Consider the following 21403-nt stretch of genomic DNA (forward strand, 5'->3'; position numbering starts at 1 on the left):
CTGAGGTCACTCTGAACCAAACATAAGTCACACACACACACACACACACACACACACACACACACACATACATATATATATATTATACTCTGCCTCTTCACTTGTTATCAGAGGGATCAAAGAAAAAAAGTTCTCAATTTTTGGATTGTTTCATTCCCAAAAGTCATCCTATGAAGCATTTGATTCTTTCTGCTCTTTCAAGATTATAAAATGCTAGCATTCATGAGTTTTGATTCAGTGCCGCCATCTTGCCAAGTGGTACTGATGACAGAGGCGAAAGCAGGTGTGCTGACATAGTCAGCTATGTACTCCATGAGTACAGACCATATTTTTGTCTAAAGAAGAGTCTGGGTTATCTGTAAAAACATAACAAAAATTTCTGTGTATTCTAAAAGTGATTATTATAGAGGCACTATGGCAGAGTGGATAGAGATGATCTGGTCATGAAGTCAGGAAAATTTGGGTTCGAATCCTGCCAAGGACAGCTACTGATTGTATGACTCTGGACATTGATCACTTACCTCTCACTGCCCCAGGCAAAGCTCTAAAATTATAAATTGCAAAGCAGGTGTTTATCTGAATTGTTAGAGGGAATTTTCTCATTCAGAATTTCCTTTTCTCAAAGAAAATTCAGGTCTAGTCTCTATCTCTATGAAAAAATGATTAGAAATAAAAAAATTAGAATTGTGGTGTTTTGTTGTTGAATATGAAGAATAAATGATGGAGTAAAAGCATTTATTAATCACTTACTATGTGACTGCCATATTACTATGGCTCCATGTATATACATAAAGACCTGATCATTATTCAGCCAGCATTGATAATCAGGCTGAATAATTCAGATCTCTAGGTGGCCCTATTTTTGGCTTGAATTATATAGTCTAACTGCCTGTTCTAAGCAATTAACCACATCATTGCCAAATTGTAATTTCATTTCATGCTGTGGGAACATAGCCTATGTTTAAAGCCAAATGCAACAGAAATTATGCAACTTTATCTAAATAGGCCAATGCCATCCTTTTGTGATTGTAGTAATACGTTCTGTTAACAGCATTTCCCCTAATGGCAAAGAGCTTCCTTTTTCTCTATAGCTACTATATGAAAACTATGACCAGAAAGGCAGCTATGGAATGGTGGCAAAAGCCATGGTAAGTCACTTTAACCCCAGTGAGCTTCAGTTTCCTTATCTATACAGTAAATGTGTTATATAGATTGACCTTTTAGTGTCCTAACTTTATAGAGAGGTTCCTAACTTTTGGAATTATTCATTTTTGGTTAAAATATGTTGGAAACTGAGTCAAATTTACAAAAATATAAAGTGTTCCCCAACTAATAAACAGTCAAAGGATAAGAACAGGCAATTGTCTGATGAAGAAATTAAAGCTACCTGTAGTCATGTAAAAAAATGTTCCAAATCACTATTGATTACAGAAATTCAAATTGAAACAACTGAGATACTACCTCACACCTATCAGATTGGCTAATATAGCCAAAAAGGAAATGATAATTGTTGGAAGGAATAGTGGAAAATTGGGACACTGATACACTGTTGAACTGTAAATTGATACAACCATTTTGGAGAGCAATATGGAATTAGGCCCATAAACTATGCACACCCCTTGACCTAGCAATACCACTACTGGATCTGCATCCTAAATGGAGCAGACATAGAGGCCAAGGACCTACTTATACAAAAATATTTTAGCAGCATTTGGAATTGGAATTTGGAACTAGAAACTGAAGGAATGTATATCACTTGGAGAATGGCTGTACAAGTTGTGATATATGGTTTTAATGGAATATTTTTCACCATAAGAAATGAAAAACAGGATGAGTTCAGAAAAACCTGGAAAGATTTATATGAACTGATGTAAAGTGAAATGGACAGAACAAGAAGAACAGTGTATACAGTAACAGAAACTATTGTAAGATAATGAACTGTGAAAGGCCAAACTATAAGCAGCAAAACAAGGTCCCAAGATAACCCCAAGGGATTCAGGATTAAAAAAAATATTATCCACAGCCATCAATTGCAGATCAAAGCACACATCTTTATTTCCTTCTTTTATTGTATGTGTAATGTGTTTCTTCTATCATGCATGAGGATCATGGAAATATGTACTGCACAACAGCACCAGTAAAACCTAGACCAGATTTTATACCAGCTGGGGAGGGAGGGGAAAGGAGGGAGAAAAATCCGAATTGCAAAATGTCAGAAAACAACTGTCAAGAATGGTTTCTATGTGTAATTGAAAAAACAAAGTTTTTATAGTCTTGAATTGGAAAAAAACTTATATTCAAGTATAACCAAGAGAGAGGCAAGATGGATTTGACTTGTGAATTTTGAATTTTGGAGCACAATTAGCTGCCACTAAAGGGTCTAAGAAACTCACTGGTGGCGGTGGAGTCAACTTTGGGGTTGTATGTGAACTTAGCTATTATATGGAGGCATATAGTCAACAGTGTAGATTTCATTAAACTTCATTTCTCTCCCCTTTCCAAGGTTAACTAATGAAATCACATCCACAAACTTCTAAGAAAGAATTTGCTCTTTAAATAATTTTGAAAAAGAAGTATTTTTTTCTAATACATTGTTCAATCTAACAACCACAGATATGCCCACATCTTTCCTTGCATAACTGAGGACAAGAGGGCATGAAACAATGAATAAATTTCTCTAATGAAAAACGATGTATTTTCCAATCAACAAACTAGTAGGTGGGCGCTTTCCCTAGTTTCTGCTTGGGGGCCCAGAATTGAAACTGCTGATAACTCACTGAATTCTAGAGGTTGCTCCAAGGGAATATTTAAACCATAAATTGGCCACATTACAAACCATGCAGCATCTGTTCTATCAGAACCTGACAGCCATTGCAACTATAACCCACTGGCATTCCTTTTTGTAAGTGCAGTGGTGGATGCTGAAACATATGGGTAAGTGAAAAGGCACTCAAAGAAAGCTGATTGCACCAACCTGAGGCACAACAGGAAAATGAAATGATCCAGTGGAGAGGTTCCTCCAGGTTTCTTACTTTGTTAAAGATAAATAGACTATGAACAATCTGCCTTGTACTTTTTTTGTAAAAAAGTGAGTGGACAAAGAATGCTTATTTTTTTCTTCTTATTTCTTAACAGTAAGGATTAATTTCTTAATTCGTTCCTTAATCTTAAGGATATAAAGATGGCAGTATGAGCTAGTTGACTAAATTTCCCCTTATCCACAGACAGACATCTAACAAAGGTACCTGCAAAAGAATCTTGTTCCCATCATGATCTTCAGTCTGCCATCTTCCTTCACTTATTGGACTACAGGGATTGGGTAAAAGAGGGACGAGCTGCCCAATATCCTTCACTCGGAACTCTAGCACAGAGGAGTCTGTGGGCACTGGTATCTGGCCACTGGGGAGTCTTTTCAGAGAGAACTGGATATCCACATCCAAATTTGAATAAATGGGGAAAATGCAGAAGTCTGACTTCCTCTGACTTGGGTTCCTTTTCAGGATCAGCTCATAGAGCTTCAGGATGTCAGCAAAATTCTCATGCCTGCAGTAGATGGTGAAACGGACAATTTCTTTTCCATAATGCACCGGTCGTATGGCCCATAGAGGGGTTCCTGGGGCCAGAGTGAAGAAATCCTGACTGCAGGGTAGATAGGGGAGGAACCTGCCATGGACTCTCTCTGTGTGGTGGTAGTGCCATGGGGGCCTCTGAAAAGTTTCATGGAGTTCCAAGATCTGCTCTTCTCCATATTCCTCCTGTAGGAAGAGAACGATAGCAAGGGCTGGCTGGGAAGTTTTGTTCTGCCTCTTCCGTTTCCGAGCCACTCTCCTTTCAGACACACGGAAAAGCTGGAGATCTGGGTGGATCCAAGCCAACACCTTGTCAATGGCTTCCTGGAGGGCTTTGGACTCACCTGGGTCAGTGATAACGTGGACGCTGACAAGGAAGGGATCCTGAGTGTCTTCCACAGAAAGCTCACCTGAGAGCACAAACAGAAAAGCTGTGTTAATGGGAAAGATTTTCTCAGCTGTATGCTCAGGAACCTTTTGTGGTAAGGGACTGGCAGGAAGAGGAATGGAACACACACCACCAGACCATGCTACATGAGTCCTGCCTTCAAGGACAATAGTGGAAATCATTGTAACTGTCTCACTAAGAGAAGTGACTAAATAAAGACTTCCCTGGGGAAATTAACCCTGCCGCTGGACCTTTATTTGAGAAGGACTCTCCTATGGTGTTGGACAAATCTCAGAATACTGAACTGTGGCAATAGGAAATGAAGCATTTATGAGTTTGATCATGTTAGTAGGAGCAATGAGAACTAAGTCACTTCCACAGAATAATAACTGACATGTATATGGTGCTTTGAGGTTTATTTTACACACATTAAATCATTTGATCCTTACAGCAACCTTAGGAGATATGTGTTATTATTAATCCCATTTTATGGGTGAGAAAACTGAGGCTAAGAAAACTTGTGCCATGGCCAGAATCACACAGCCAGTAAGTATCTAAGACAGGATTTGAACCCAGGTCTTCTTGATTCTAAATCTAGCATGCTCTCCATTATATTAGTATGCAATGTATTCTTTATCCTATTCTTTCTGCTTCTATTTTCTTCCTTCTGTTGGTCTCCTCCAAATATTGTCTTCCATGAATGCCTCTATTTTTACCTTCTTTAGTTTTACAAGTGTATATATAAATATACACACATATACATATACATATAAGCCATGCAACTTCTGACCAAGATGGCTCCCTAGCTCCCACATACTTTTTCCTGTAACAACTGGTGTAAAATTCCTATGAGGCTTAAAAATGTTCAAGAAATTCAATGAAAAACTATATTGAAATATTAGAATAAAATCAAAAGATAGAAAAAAGTAGATGAAAATGTAAGATTTCTGATATCCCCAGCAACTAGCCTGGAAAACAAGTCAAATAAACTGAGAATCACTGAATTCCCTATTAACTATGATTTTTAAAAAGCCTGGGTATTACATTTGAAAAAAAAATCATGAATGAAAATTGTTTATTCAGATCTATTAGATTCAGAAAGGCAGAGTGAAGATAGAAAGGATACACCAATAAAATTCTTAAAAGAAAAATCCCAGCAATATACTGGCCAAAATCCAGAGCTCCTACATCAAAACAAAAAATGCTATCAATTTCCAAGTAGAAGCTATTCAAATACTAGGGAACCACAATTAGCATCACGCAAGACCCTGCAGTTTCTACCTCAAATGAGAGGAAATCTTGGATACACTATTCTAAAGGACAGAAGAGATAGGCTTGCAACCAAAAATAAGAATAACTTACTGTGCAATGCTGACTATAATTGTACAGGGTGGTAAATTGATTTTTTCATGCAATAAAGAACTTTCAAGCCTTCCAGATGGGGGAAAAAAGTGGTAAAAATAACCAATACAAAAACCAAGGATAATCTAGAAAGGTAAATTTATTTGAGCAATTGAAAGAGGTCATATGATGATAGAGTGCTAATATCCTAATGGGGGAAAGCAAACAAGTATCTGTTCAGAACCCCTTAATATCTTCTAAATGTATTGATGGAATTAAATAAGAAACATTGGAGAAGAGAGAGGAGGTTAGTTCTATTATAATGGTTTTAAAAGGGGAAAGAGAAAGGAGGGCAAATGGAGGAATAGAAATGAGAAAAGGAGTTGTAGAGAGAAGGAAAAAGAAGGTGGGACTTGCCATGTTTCATAACTTTGGTGAGTGAAAACTTTATGTGGAAGAAGGAGTAGGGGAAGTGGGTATCTGAGGAGCCTCACTCTTACCTGAAATAAACAAAAGAGGGATGCACCCCAACAGTTAGGTATAGAAATACATCAAACCTAAAGGAGGTGAGAATGGGAGGAAATGATGTTCATTGGCTGGATATTATCAGAGAGGGAATAGTCACAAGCAAAACAAAATGGGGAATTGACCTTTGTAGACACTGAACTTCCACTCTGGTCAAGATAAGGAGACCAATCTCATAAATAAGCAAGTATACAGATTGACAAAGAAATGAATAGATTGATGGATTGATAAGCAAAACAAACTTCCTGAATTTGAGGCAGAGTAAAAGGGAGGGAAAAAAGTAAAAGAACTAGGATCAAAGGGGGCACCTTCAATGACTTCAGAGACAATTGAGAAATGGCTAAACAAATTATGGAAATGCATGTATCAGTATATTATTGTGCCATAAGAAAATGAGAAAAAGATAATTTCAGGTAATCTTAGGAAGTATGAACTGATACAATATGAAGTGAGCAGAACCAGGATAATAATTTATATAAGAAAAGCAATATTGTAAAGGAAAAAAAAACATAAAAGACTTAAGAAGTAATACAACCACGTCTCTAGAAGGACTATGACGGAATATGTTACCTACCTCCTGACACAGAGATGATGGGCTCAAGGTACAGAAAGAGAAACATTTTTGGACATAGCCACTGGACAGATTCATTTTACTTGTCAAGGCTTTTTTGTTACTAGATTTTTTCTTTCTGTATTTTTCATTTTTTATATTTTTCGATTTTTCATTGGGAGGATATGTGGTGAGGTGGGTAGTTAGCAATAATGATGTCATAAAAGAGGATCACTGAAATATATTTTAAAACACATAGAAAGAAACAGAAGGCAGTTCAGAAAGGAAGCATAGAGAAACAGGACAATTTTGAAAGTAATGTGAAATTTATTATATACACACATATCTACATATATATATATATTTTAAAGCAAGCAGCATGAAATGAAGATTCATGATTGCATAAACAATCCTCTGTGTTCTGCCATTTATTTAGAAATGGGTATTTAAGTGCAAAATGAGAAATAAAATCATAATAAAAAGAAAAATATGCACTTAAAAGACTGATGTTATTGCATGAACAAATATTATCTGTTGTGCTAATTATCATAATTAGTTTTGCTATTAGTGTACTGTCTCTATGGTCTACTGAACATAAAGCTGTCTAACCATGTTTTCCAGAAGGATCAGCTGAAAAATGGTTAGGTTTTTACATACTGAATTTTGGACATATGTATAATGGTATTAAGAAGAGTTCATTTTCAACAGAAAAATAAACTTATTGCACTTTAGAGCAAAATCATGGATCCAAAGTATCTATGATCCCTTGGTGGGGAAAGGAGAGGAAGTTGAGTCAAATACATATTTATTTGGTATAGTATACCAAATGTCAAGAGTAAAATATTAAAATCCAGATTATATTGACTGACTTGTGTTCAAATCAACTCCAGGGACAGAAAAAGCAATGCTTCCCAGCAGTGAGTAGGATTCATTTTTTGTCTTGCCTGGAGAGGCACAAGGGAACCATTGGTAAACCACTCCTATTGTCTGTGTTGCTCTCTTACTATTGGTGCTATGAAACATCTGGGAGTGGAAGAGGAGAATTTTCCATGTCAATGCTCCACCATTTGGGGGGGGGGTGAAGAGGGGACACAATTGTTGAGTCATTTAGCCCAAACCTAAGTTTATTGCCCAGCTAGGTTACTGTCAAAGTATCTTCTTGGAAAAATAATGAAGGGAAGATTTATTTTCCCTGAAAAAACATATGCCTGGAGTTAGCTGCATAACCTGGCATAGATAGCTTTGCAACACTCAAACTTTTGGAGATATTTCACCAAAACAATGCTGTTACTTGTTTCAAAATTCATAGATTTTAAATTCAGTTAACTTTGTTCCATAAGTGTTAAACAAAGGAGGACTAATATGCATTTACAATGGTTTTCAGGTAAATTAAGGGAATTTAATCCAAGAGATATCATTTGATTTAGAAATGAGTCATGTAGATTATACTAAATTTATGCATAGTTACTTTTTTATTCAAAGATATTTTATTTTCCCAATTGCATGCAATAACAATTTTCCACATGTTTTCCAAAATTATAAGAGCCAAATTGTCTCCCTCCCTCCCTTCCCTTGCCCCTCTCAGAGATGGGAAGAAATTTGATCTGGATTATACATGTATTATCATATGCATATTTACTTTGTGAATATTCATATAAATTACATACACCAATCTTGGTCACAGAGAAGTATTGAGACAACATCTCTTCCTACCCTCTTTTTTAGGAGTGGAAGAATATGGATATGGATTAATACATACTATATTAGGCTTGAACAAGTTGTTCATTGGTTTTTCTGAACAACTTCAAAAAATTTGTTTCTTAATTTTTGTTAAAAAGGATGATGACTCATTGACTGGTAGGTGGAGGGACAGAACTGCAAATGAGGATGATCCAACAACAAAGGGTAGCAACAAAAATTAGGTGGGACTATATTAATCATTAGACCCTAAGTCCTATATCTTCCACAGAAGAATGTTTCAATCTTTGGCAAAATCAGGGCAATGTAGTCATATGGCATAGAACTAAAGAGACTGAAGGATGTGATTTTTGGCTCTCCAGGAAATTTTAGCATAGCATGGTGGGAAGTACACTGGATTTAGAGTCAGAGAATCTTAGTTTAACTCTTAACTTCCTCATATACTACTACCTATTTGCCTGGGGCAAGTCACTTAACCTTCTTGGCCCTTACTTTTCTTATTTGTAAAATGGGAAGGTAGATCACCTCCAAGTTTTTCCTTCTTACTCTGAATCTATGACTCTTTGACTTCAAAATTTTCTTCCTTTCATCTGAGGTTAGAATCAATCAATAATTATTTATTAAGTATTTATTATTATTTATGCCAGCACTATGCTAGATGCTGGGGATACAAAGCCCCAAATTAAATAGTTGCTGCTGTCAAAGAGCTCACAATCAGTGCAAAAGGTAGGGTATACATTTAGAGACACCTACCAAATAAATGCATGACAATATGTAGAAGGAGGGGGTACTAGAAACAGGAGAGATGAGTAAATGCTTCTTGTAAAAGATGGTACTTGAGTTGTTTTGAAGAAAATATCAGAATTCTAAGGGGTGGAAGTGAAGAAAGATTTTGTTGTTCAGTCATGTCCAACTCTTCTTGACTATATTTAGGATTTTCTTGCCAAAGATACTGGAGTGGTTTGCCATTTCCTTCTCCAGCTCATTTTTACAGGTAAGAAAACTAGACAACTAGGACGAAGTGATTTGCCTAGGGTCACACAGCCAGTAAGTATCTACAGCCAGATATGAACTAAGGAAAATGAGTCTTCCTGACCCCAGGCCTAGCACTCTATCCATTGTGTCACTTAGATGTCAATGAGGAAAGATTACCTTCTAGGAATGCAAGAGAGTCAATGAAAAAGCATTGAGAAGGGAGATGGAGGTAGGAGAGGGAATGCCATGTGTGGGGAGTAGCAAGGCTAATCTTGTTGGTCTATAGTATGTGGGATGGAGAACAATATCTAAAAAATCCAGAAAAGTAGGCTGGAGCCAGAAAAGTAGGCTGTCAAAGTCTTTAAAAATTAAAGTAGTTTATATTTGATCTCAAAGTCAATAGGGAGCCAATGGAGAATATTGAGTAGGGAAATGCTATGATTAGAACTTTGATTTGGGGAAATAACTTCAGTAGGATTGTAGAGGATGAATTGAAGTTGGGGAGAGACTTGAGGCAGGGGGACCAATTACAAAGTTATTGCAAGAGTGCAGATGAGAAGGTGGTGGTCATATGAGCAGAGAATGAAGGATACCATGGATGTAGAAGCAACAGGGTTTGACAACTAATTCTCTATGTGGGGTAAAGGAGAATAAAGAATCCAGGATAAAAATGAGGCTGAGAATCTGGTGACTGGAAGGATAATGGTTATCTTCATGGAAATAGGCAAGTTCTCAGAAAACAGTGTTAACAGGGTCATGGGCTAGGTCCCATGTAGGGGTTGTTAACTTCTGTTTCCTAACCACAAAGAGACTTAGTGGGAAAAGGCATATGGATCTGTGTAAATTTATTTTCTCTTCCTGGAAAAAAAGAAGTCCAAATTATGGTCTATTCAGCCCCATTACTTTGCCTTCTCCTTTTGGCTCCTTGGCCTTTGGCCATTTCATTGATATTTAGACTAGAATCAGAAGAGCATGGGAACTAAAAAATGCTCAAACTAAAACCAATTAGTTTTTCCACTTGTCAGCCACTCTGGTGAGAGATTTAGCTGCAGGGAGGATGTTGATACTATGCACCGAAATGAGGTTTGGGGATTTTATGTGAATTTCAATGATTTAAGCTACCTTTCCCTTCTAGGACAATGAATAATTGTGATTTGTCTAAATATGTTAATTGATGCTTAGAAATAAGGAAGCAAAGACCTCTGAAGAGTTGGGGAGCAAAGAAATCAGTTAGGGAAAGGCCCTCCCCAATCTGATACTTCCTTATTGATATCTTCTCTTAAAAAAGGACAGTGTCAGGGTACTGAAGTAGAAAGTAGCATTTTGGAAGTGGGAGATAAAAAACAGATCAGTGAATCAAACAGAATTGATTCTGTGCTATGAGGAGGCTTCGCAATTAGAATAAGGATCACTTTGCTCTCCTTTTAACAAAACCATCAATGCATCCACTTTCCCATCATCTTTTAGTGACCCAAAGATTTCTGGGAAGACAGCAATAAGGGTCACTCTTGATGTCTATATGGATGAATGAAAACTTGCTGCCTTGAAAGGAACCAAGACAAGAACACTGAAGCAAAAACAAGACAGAAATTTTAGGCAAGACACCTTTTCTGTGAACTGTTATATCTGTAGCCAAAAAGAAAGAAAGAAAGCAAAGAAGAGAATAAGATTGAACATGACCTCCCTGCCTTCCCTTTGCTCAGCAAGAACCAGTGGATGTGAATGGCCAAACTATCTATAATAAAGAGTCACTGTGTGAAGACTTGCCTTGGCATTAGTATTCTAGAACTGAAGAAGCCCCTGGCATCAGAGGGTAAAAGAGCCTCCCAGAGCAACACAGTAACCATCATTAGGTGTAAAGGTTATCTACCCCCTAGAGAAAATAAGCTCAGTAGAACCAGCAGAAACTAAGTATTATATTAAAAGAGGGAATAGAAAATTATGTCACTTATTAATAATTAATGACCATTAATAATTAATAATAGTTTTGCTTTCTAGAAGCAGACATGCAGCTATTTTATCTTTGTGTCTTCCATTATGCTCTTCAGAAAGGATCTCTTAAGCCAGTTGCTCAGAGAGCAAAAAACCCCTCCAAAACCTACCATCAGCACTATCAACATAAAAGAAAGAATTTGAAGAGTTTGCTAAACTTCTTTACAGTGGATTAGAGAATATACTTCCATGTTGAGTTTGGCTTTCATTTGAGTCTCATTTTCCAAAATAGCATCATTAAAATCAGCAGCAGCAACAGCATTTATTAGGTACCCACGATATGTCAGGCATCATGCTTAATTGCTGGGGATACAAGAGTCAAAAGACAGTCCCTGCCCTCAAGGAGCTCATAATAATGAAACAGAGGGAAAAAATATAGTTTCTATCCATGTAATTATATTCCTTTCTTCTCCCTTTGCTTTTGCCTCCTATGAGATTCTACTTTTGGATTTGGAGAGGAAGATTAAAAAAATAATTAAGGACAGAAAAGGATTAAGGAAGATTAAGAATCAAACAGGCAGCTGAGCGATACAGTGATTAAAGTACTGGACCTTAAGTTAGGAAGACTCATCTTCCTGAGTTCACAACCGGCTTCAGATGCTTATTAGTTGTGTGACCTTGGGCAAGTCACTTAACCCTGTTTGCCTCAGTTCTTCATCTGTAAAATGAGTTGAAGAAGGAAATGGCAAACCATTCCAGTCTTGGCCAAGAAAAGCCTAAATGGAGTCAGGAAGAGTTGGAAAGGATTGAATGATGACCAAAAGGGGAAAGAAGAATCAAGGAGGATTAGAGAGAAGATCCTGAAGAAGTATACTCAAGAAGGAAAAGGAGAAGGTAGTTGGCAAGATGAGGCAAGGTAAGTAAGAAAAGATAAGTGAAGGAATTAGAAGGTAAAGCAAATTGATGGAGAGGATTAATGAGTGGGGCAAATTAGTTCAATGAAAGACTAATACAAGGCTAAAGGGCAGTGTGCCAGTGAAATTATTGTTGCAACTAAGGAAAGAAAGTTGAGCACATTATCAAGTAACTAAAGGTGACAATTGGCTTTAAAAGATTAATCTTTATTCATCTCAAAGAAGTCAAACAATTCTGTTTTGTATACTGAAATATATTGATATTTACAATAGAATTGTTCCTGTTTTCTCAGGTAAACCCTTCCATTCTTTAATATTCAGATCATAGTGAAGTCCTCAACTCCCCTCTGTTTCAGATTCTCTTATTCCCCACTGAAGCCTAGATACTCATTCAACTCTAGCATAAATAAAAAACATCTCACTCTATATGTTTTCCTCTACTCTCTGTGATAGTTGGAATTTTTAGTCAGTTTAAAAAAAAAAAACTATTTTCCAGTATTGACACTTACTTCAACATAGTTAAATCTTTTAAAGCCAATTGTCACCTTTAGTTACTTGATAATGTGCTCAACTTTCTTTCCTTATATATATAAAACAATCTTCAGTGGGTGTTCACTGCAGCAAGGCAACCATTTATACCTACCTAACCAATTTGTTTCCTACTCCCCTAATTGATTCCCTCTTCTACTTACCACAGAAACTTTTCCCTCCCCTTCAAGCTTCTTAAGGAACCCCTTTTTCTCATTTTTACAATTGAGGATTTTGCCTCATATGTCATCAAAAAAATTGAGATGAACTCCCTCTTCTCCCTTCTTCCTGATTTCATATTACACATATCTTCTCCCATTATTTCTTTCACCCATCTCAATAAGAGGAGGTGGTCATTTTTAAGGACAATCCACCCTAAATGCATCCTTAATCCCATTGCATACCATCTCCAGAAATTTGCCTTTTCTATCATCCCCATTATCTAAGGGATTTTCAATATCTCCCTTTCCATTAGCTGCCTTTCTGTGACTCCCATTCTTCCCGTGTTCTTAAAAAAAAACTTCATTTAATCTGAGCATCCCCACTACATAGCTTCTTAAAACTTCCTTCCCTTTCAAGCTAAATTCTTTTTAAAAGTTGCATATAACACATGGTGCTCCTATTTTCTCTACTCTCACTCTTTTTAAAATCATCTGTAATCTGGTTTGTAATATCATCATTCAATTGGAACTATTCTCTCCAAAGTTACTAGTGATCTCTTAATCACCAAATTGTCCTTCTTTACTTCTCTGTAGATTTTGACATTGTCAGTCACCATTTTTCTGGACTCTTCTCTTTCTCAAGGTTTTCCTAATATTGTCCTCTCTTTTCTTCCTATTTGTCTGAAGCTTCTTAGTTTCTTTTGCTGAATCCTTATCCAGGTCATACCCAATAACTGTGATGTTCCCTAATGATCTGTCCAGGGATGTCCCTCTATTCTATTTCACTTGGTAAGGCCATTAGCTCCCATGGGTTCAATGATCATTTTGATACAGATAATTCCAAGCTTTAAATATCCTGAACTCCAATTTTACATTACCAACTGCTTAGTGAGAATCTCAAATGAAATGTCTCATAGACATCTCAAACTTAACATATCCAAAAGCAGAGTTCATTATCTTTCCTTCCAAATCCATCCTTCTTTCAAACTTCCATGAATTGTTGAGGGTACCACTATCCACCCAATCACCCACACTTACTTCAATGTCATCCTTTATTCCTCATTTTCTTTTACTTCATTAACCTGTCTGTCATCAAATCTCACTCTTTCCACCTCTACAATATTTCTTGTATATGTTTCCTTCTCACTTACTCACTTAGCTGCCAGTCTGGTGTTGGCCTTTATCACTTTATGCCTTAACCATTGCAATAACATTCCGATTAGTCGTCTTGCTTCAAATCTTTCCTGACTCCAGTCCTTCCTTCACTTGGATGCCAAAGTGATCTTCCTAAGTTATGTCACTCCTCTTTTCCATCAATTGCCATGGTTCCCTGTTACTTCCAGGATCAAATATAAAATATTTTGGTTGACTTTTAAAGCCTTTTACAGCCTAGCCCTCCCTACCTTTACAGTCTTTTTAAACTTTACTATCTTCCACATTCCAAAGACATTAACCTTTTTGTCTTTCCTCACATTTGACACTCCTTAGTGCAACTCCAAGTCTTTTCACTGGCTGTCCCCAATGCCCAAGTTGTTCTACATCCTCAGTTCCACTTCCTTGCCTGTCTTCTTTTAAAATTGAGCTTAAATGCCACCTTCTGTAAGATGCCCTTCCTGGTCTCTCAACATTCCCATCTCCCTATCCCAACAATACTCACCACAATTGCCCTCTGTCTGATTTTCCCCACCATTCACACTATATATATATATATATACCTTGGATGTAATACTTCTTTTTTTTTTTTGCACATTGTTCCCCAACCACCACCATTACCAATCAGAGTGTGAGTTTCTTCAGCACTTCTTTGTATCCCCAAGGCTAAGCACAGTGTCTGGCATATAATAACTGCCTTTTGCCCATTTTTGCCAGAAGGAAGGAAGGAGGACAGCACTTTTGGAAAGAAAGTGATATGATGGATAGGTGCCCAGTGGAGCATTATTGTTAGGGGGAGAAATATAGAGTAATACCCATTCATCCTTCCTTCTATCTTCTCAAAAGCATAAAAGTATAAAAGGTAGTTGAGGAATAATAAATCATGCTTTGTTCCTTTTAATTTAGCTACTCTATGTATGCCTTGGGACTATACCAACAACTATATTTCTACCCTTCTTTTACTGTCTACATTATGACTAGTCCTATATATCCCTTGTTCATCCCTGTTAATGTCATATTACTAGTATTTCTCTATTACTAAGTTTTGGCTCCAGACCAGACTCTTCCAGAATGTGAAGTGTTTTAAATGTCAAAAAAGATGATTTTGTACTTTATCCTAAAAGCAATAAGAAACCATTGGATCTTCCTGAGAAGGAGAGTGATACTGTTAGACCTGTTCTTTAATATCAATTTGGCAACCTTGTGGAAGAGGGTAAATAGGTGAAGTAAGAAGCTGGATGCAAGGAGACCAATTAGCCTCTTGTGGAAGTCTATATATGAGGACTTTAATTCAGGAGGTTGCCTATTGAAGGATCAGAGAAGAGTTAAAAATTGTCATGCTGGAGAGCCAAGGACCAGTGCTGGTGTGATTCCTTATAGTGACATTCTATGACATATAAGCAGGGAAGGAATACGGTAGGAATAATCATGGTTTAGAAAAGAATGAAATCAATCGAACAAGGGATTCAAGGATGGAGAGTGATATAAAGTTGAACTGGCCACCAAAAGGATTTTTGAAAGGAAGAGAGTAAAACGAAAGGAATGATGATAACCTACCAAAACAGGAAGGGGCAGAATGATTGTAGGGTTTCTGTGAGGATGAATAAGTTTAAGAGAGGTTAAGCACAGAGTTAGAAAAAAAGACACAAGGCAGAGAAGCTAGGTGGCTCAATGAATAGAATCAAGTCTAGAGATGGGAGGTGCTAGATTCAGATCTGGCCTCAGACACTCCCTAGCTATATAATCCTGGGCAGCTCACTTAACCCTCATTGCCTAGTTCTAAGCACTCTTTTGCCTTGGAACCAAGTGATTCTAAGACAAAAGATAAAAGGTTTTTCTCCCCCTTTTTAAAAAAAGACACAAACTATGGTCACTCAGAGGAACTGATGTTCTTAATGTGAAAAGGTCCTTTCATGAATGAAGAATAATTCCTAATTTCTCATGCAGGGTCTCAGAGAGTTGCTTAGGGGCAATGAGTGATTTGTCTATGGTCATATAGTCAATATGTTAAAGAGACAGGAGTTGAAGCTGGAGTTTCCTGACTTCACAGTTGACACTCTGTCTCCTCCTACTGTCTCTTTGTTATCAAGTAGCAAGTTATCAAAGCTTTTGCTCTACTTGATGCCCATTCAGAGTGGATGCTCATCAGCTGGGATCAAAAGAACTAAATAAGGACACCAACGGGATCTGGTAAGGAGATTGATCAATGGTATCATGTAAGTCGACAGGATGGTTAGAGTTTTGTCTCTAAGAAAACAGGTCAAAAGTACTTCCAGAGGGTGGACAGATGGCAACAGGTTTGTCCCTTCAGTGGATATAAAATCAGGGGTCTGTCCCTAAATGACAGGAAGTGTAGGGTAAGGAAGAAAGATGCCAGGCTGACTGACAGATTCAGCCTGAGGAGCAGCAGGGGAAGGGCAGGAAAATGCTGACAGTTCAGAGAGCTTCATAGAACTTTGGACAGGAGGTACTTCTAGCCTAGGAAGTGAAGGAGGAAGGTGGATTTTCTGGAAGCTGAGCCAAGAGCCCATCCAGTTGAGACCTGTCTTCCTTCAGGGACCCCAAAATACCTCCACTGAGACTCTTCAACTACAGCTACCCAAATCCTCAAAGGGATTTTGGACTTGGACTCTGACCAGAGTCATCCTGATCCTTCCCTGGGATCTCTCTCTCTCTCTCTCTCTCTCTCTCTCTCTCTCTCTCTCTCTCTCTCTCTCTCTCTCTCTCTCTCTCTCTCTTTGTCTCTCTCTCTCTCTCTCTCTTACTTATCCCTTGACTTGTACTTTAGGCTTTAGCTAGCTTTAAGAGTAGGGACAAGAAAGAAGCTGGAAAAAGGACAGGCCAGGGCTGAGAAGCTCTTGGTCTCCAGACTCTGAAGGCCAATCTATAAGAGGGGCAAAAGCTCCTTAGAGCTCCCTTTCAGCCACTTCCCTTTTTTCCCCCTCACACCTTTGCCATTACTGGCCTCACTTCCCTCAAATAAACCATTTGGAAATATTTGGGCTTTGGTTTTGGGCTTGTTTTAGATAATACAATAAGAGGATTAGGTTTTGAAATCATTGGGACAGGATTTCAAGGTGAAATCCTGTCTTCTTCTGTGACCTCCCAGAAACCTGGGCTTGTCACACTTCTTATAAAGAGAGGGTTCGATTCCAAACCCCAGTGACTCAGTACCTCTGACCAAAGAAACTGTCATCTTCTCCTTGGCAGCTGGCCATACCTAAATCCCTGAAAGGCTAATAGTTGATGTCCCTTTGGGAGGTGGAATTTCAAGGGGTCATCTGGCCTCAAAGAGACAGATTTGCTCTCAAGAGCCCTGGGATCCTCTGAGGGAGGCACCTTGCCACCTCATTGAAGCAATCCCACTCTAGTCTCCTGTCCTCCATTTCTCAAGACAATACCTCCTAAGAGTCACTTCCTTTCCAAGGAGACAGTACCTGGCTTACCTCTCCCTATAAGTAATAGAGGAGAGAAACAATCCTTTCACTCTGTCTCCCCTCTTTCCTTCCTTCTTTTGTCTCCTCCATTACAGAAGCCAGGACAACCATGCAGCGGGGCAGGAGAACTCAGAGGAGAGAGCTAAGAAAACAGCGAATTCTCCTTGACAGCTTTATAAGTCACTGATAACATTGGTCACAGAGTCCAACATCTGACATAATCATACACTGTACAACAAATCAGCCAGAGATACAGTTCAATAGATACTAACAGCAATGATGGGGATAAGAATACTGGCAACTGTCAGTCTCACATGGTTGTTATAAGCAAATTGCTTTGCAAAACTTCAACACTCCACACATTATCTATCCCAAAAGTCTTAGGGCAGTTTTAAACTTCAGTAATTTAATATTTCATATATGGTATAAAATAGTATACAGTGTCCCAAAAGTCTGTGTGCACTTTTAATCTTTTAAAATTTAAAGCTTTTGAAGTTATAGGGTGTCCTAAAGTGTAACCTCTCGCCAGCGAGAAGCCACAAGATAAGAAAGATAGAGAAAGGATAGTAGGTTAGGATTCCATGAAGGGCGCGAGGGAGCCAAGTTCGAGATGTCAGAAATGAGTCAGAAACCAGGCCGTATTGATTACAATGGAGCTGCAGCCATACTCCAATCAGTGGACTTCTCAAAAGGCTAATTCCGTCCAATGATCCCAATTTAACACTACACTGGTCAGAGGATGATACAGCTTAGCTGGGAGAATAAACAGAGTATAGTAGGATGAATTAGAGAGTGCTAGGTATTAGCATTGGAAAAGAGAGAGGCCTGGCTGAAGGCCAGGTTTCAGGTGAGAGATAGAGAGGAGAGAGAAGAGAGAAGAGATAGGGTTAGGCAATCCTGTGAGATCTCCGAGAGATGGAGATGGCTGTGAGCTCTCCTTTTAATCTCTTTGACATGCAAATGTACCCAATACATACTGATGAATTACATAGTGTATTGCCATTGGATAATTGCAAATTACGACAAGGTGAAGGTGGGGTTTTATCCCAGGTGGGTAAGACAAAGGGAAGTAAGATTTCATGCCCTAACCTTAGCCATGCTGGGAACAGAGTTCATTGCCATGCGCAGAATGGCCATGTGCCCACACACAATCCTTGCCTCTTAATTATACATATGGGCTGGACTGCTACACAAAGCCTTAGTGAAGTTAACTGCACTAAGACTTTGGGACACCTAATAAATATAAATAAATAAAATAGAAATATATGATAATAAAATAAATAAAAATATAAATAAATAAAAAACCTATAAACAGGAAAGGAAATTACAAAAAGCAAAAACAAAACACACTCTTCTAGACTAGTGCTTACACTGCATGAAGCTTTACCCAACAGCAAGTTTAGAGGTTCTAGATATTAATGAAGGGATCTCTCATTACTTTCAGGACAGCAACTCCCTGACACTAGGTGCTAGGCACCCAACACACCATGAGGCTGATGGAACCTGGAAATGGGCAGAGGAATAGAGATTGGCTGACCCAAACTGCTAACACAGTGGTGTCTGGGAGTTTACTTCTGGAAAACTGGCCCTGGAATTTACTTGGAGACCTTTTCAACCTCAAATGCCAGAGGCTAAATAAATAACTTGATTGCATCATGTAGCTTATTCGTTCAGTTGCTCTGCCAGCTGGATTCATCTTCCAAAAAGATATCAAGTGGCAAAAGTCCCAGTTGAGGCTATGTACCTGCATGCCAAACAGGCAACATAAAAAATCAAAAAGGTTCAGACTGGGAAAAGGGAGAACAGGAAGAAAAAAGATCAGCATTAGTCCCTTGCCACTATTCTGTCTTAGAGCTGATACTAAGGCAGAAGTTAAAGGTTTCAAACAAATTCAGTGGTGTGGATTAGGTGTCAAGACACATTAGGATGGGGAATTCCTTCTCTGTAAATTCCCTAAGAAGTTAATGAAATCACAAATCCAGATTTTTTTAAAAAGCAAAATAATATCACTGCATGGTATTCCCAGTCTCCACTCAGTCAAGAAAAATGTTTTCAAAGTTTCCAAATTCCTTATTGCTCAACACAGCAAATAGTGCACAGGGACTTGTGAATGTCAGGTGGGTAATATAAATGACTCTTAATGTAACACCCAACCCTAATAACTCATACCAACAATAAATGTGCAGATGTATAGTAATTAAAACTGCAACAAGAAATAAAGATGGTGAAAGTTTCACACAATGTAAAGTCTTCTGAAATGAGAATGGCTAAATGAAGACTGATGCCCTTACTATCATTCCTGCCTGCTCTCTGCAACCTACCACATAGACCTCCACTGGGCTACGTGGGTATTCCACTGAAAGAAAAGTGTTGAATTTGTCTAATTCTATGAGAAGATTAGGAAGAAGAGCTGGAAAAGATATCAGAGGCCATCTGGTTCAATCCCATGGTGCCTCCACCTCCTCCACTCCCAACAAGGGAGTTTTAATAACGATCCTAAGGTCACAAAACTAGTGTGTGTGCATGTGTGTGTGTGTGTGTGTGCAAATATTGATGCACTACATGAGAGGGTATATAGCTTTGTGGGTATGAGACTTAGCAATGCAAAGCTGTTTTTTTCCTACTGAAGGACAAAGGAGTATGAAGCCAACTTTGACATCTTCTGGTGGAACTTTCATGAAACAGGGAGTTCATTATGAGTTATATACTGCCACTAAAGTGTGCTGATAAATGTTTAACAACGGAAAAAAAAAGATGAATACATTTTAAAGTTTAGTCTGTAATATTAACATTTTTCCCATCACTTTCTTAAATCTAGATGATCAACAAAACTATAAATCAAGCCCTAATTTGTGGCTTTGCTATTTATGCATTGTAAATACTCACCCTGAAAATTTTAACAATCAGGGAGATTTAGTACTTGCTGGCTCCAGCCCATCACTGTCTTCTACCTTCAATGTTTTGAAACAAGGGAGGTTTTTGAAGCTGCCACACCCCAGTGGTCTGGACCAGAGAAATCGTTATAGAAGTGGGGAAGGGGCCAAACTGTGCAGAAGATCAGAAAGGAAAGGGTAGTTGATAAGAATCAACAGAGAAAAGTTGAGAGCAAGCTCTGGCCTTATGCTACAAAACAGGCGAGGCTCATAAAGATAGAAAGGAAAATGAAAACCACAAAGTATGCAAAACAATGCATAAATATACAGTGAAAGAAAGTAGCTCAAAAATAAAACAAACCAACCCAGAAAAAAGACTATTAGGAATAATGGTATGGCAGAAAAAAATTCCAGAATAGTTCCAAAGAGAAATACGAAAATTAAAAGAAGAAATAAGGATAGAAATTAGTATTGAAATTCAGGCAAAAATCAGAGTTGATTCTCAAAGAAAATAACATGACAAAAGAGAGATTAAGTAATTTAGAATATGTACTAGAGAATCTGTCAAAAATCGTAGAGATACTGAGAAAGAGAATCTAGTTATGGAACTCAAAAATATAGATGTGGGGGGAAAGTTGATTTAAAAAAAGGACAGTATCATTGGAAGAACATGACTTCTATACAATCCACAGCAATCAACCTTGCGGACAAGATGGATAGAGATAATTTACATGGGTCTCCCAGAAAAAAATGACAAATTGAACAACCTCCAAAATTTAAGTGCAGTAATTAACACAAGCAAACTATTTCAAAGTATTGAAAACAGTCAATAAAGTACTAATTGTAAGAATTTACAATTACTAACAGAGAGAAGCTCCAAGATCCAATCATTAAGGAACAGAGATTCAATTATGGCTAAACCTCATAATGTAAATGTCAAAAACAAATATTTGAGGGAGTCAAGAAAAAGATCTTTAGCTATCAAGGAAAATTAATTTAAATATCCCAGGACTACTTCTTCCTATAAAGGAATTGAAGAAGAGTTTGGAATATGATATTCCCCGAACCAAAGATTAGACTGCAATCCAAAAGTCACTTTCAACAAAATGAAAACATTTTGACTATTCTTCAAAAAGAAACCAGAGTTTAATTATTTGCTATGTGAATACATTAAATAAGAGAAATTAAAAAAGGAAATAAGTTCAGTTAAAAACCAAAGACTAACTAAACAATGCTTAGGATTCTAGGACACGATTGCTATTAAAAAAAATTCTCGTATTTGTTACGAACCAAGAGAAAACAAGAAGAGATCACTTAGAACAAAGTTTCTTCAACTTTCATCCATGAACTTGTTTTTCTT

General features: G+C 37.7%; 1 protein-coding gene across 2 annotated transcripts in view; it reads right to left on the reverse strand.

The window, feature by feature from the left end:
- Nucleotides 1–21403, reverse strand: part of FAM124A (family with sequence similarity 124 member A) — a 104230-nt gene that overhangs the window by 45673 nt on the left and 37154 nt on the right. The window contains exons 3-4 of one of the 2 annotated variants that reach the window (XM_007495400.2): nt 3914–3979; nt 3246–3755 (exon numbers count right to left, since the gene is read on the reverse strand). In XM_007495400.2, the coding sequence (XP_007495462.2) occupies nt 3246–3755; nt 3914–3979 (576 nt within the window). Of the gene's footprint in view, nt 1–3245; nt 3980–21403 lie in introns of both variants that reach the window. The other variant, XM_001378319.3, reaches the window with a different exon arrangement.

Source organism: Monodelphis domestica, chromosome 4 (assembly GCF_027887165.1).
Source record: "Monodelphis domestica isolate mMonDom1 chromosome 4, mMonDom1.pri, whole genome shotgun sequence".
NCBI lineage: Eukaryota > Metazoa > Chordata > Mammalia > Didelphimorphia > Didelphidae > Monodelphis > Monodelphis domestica.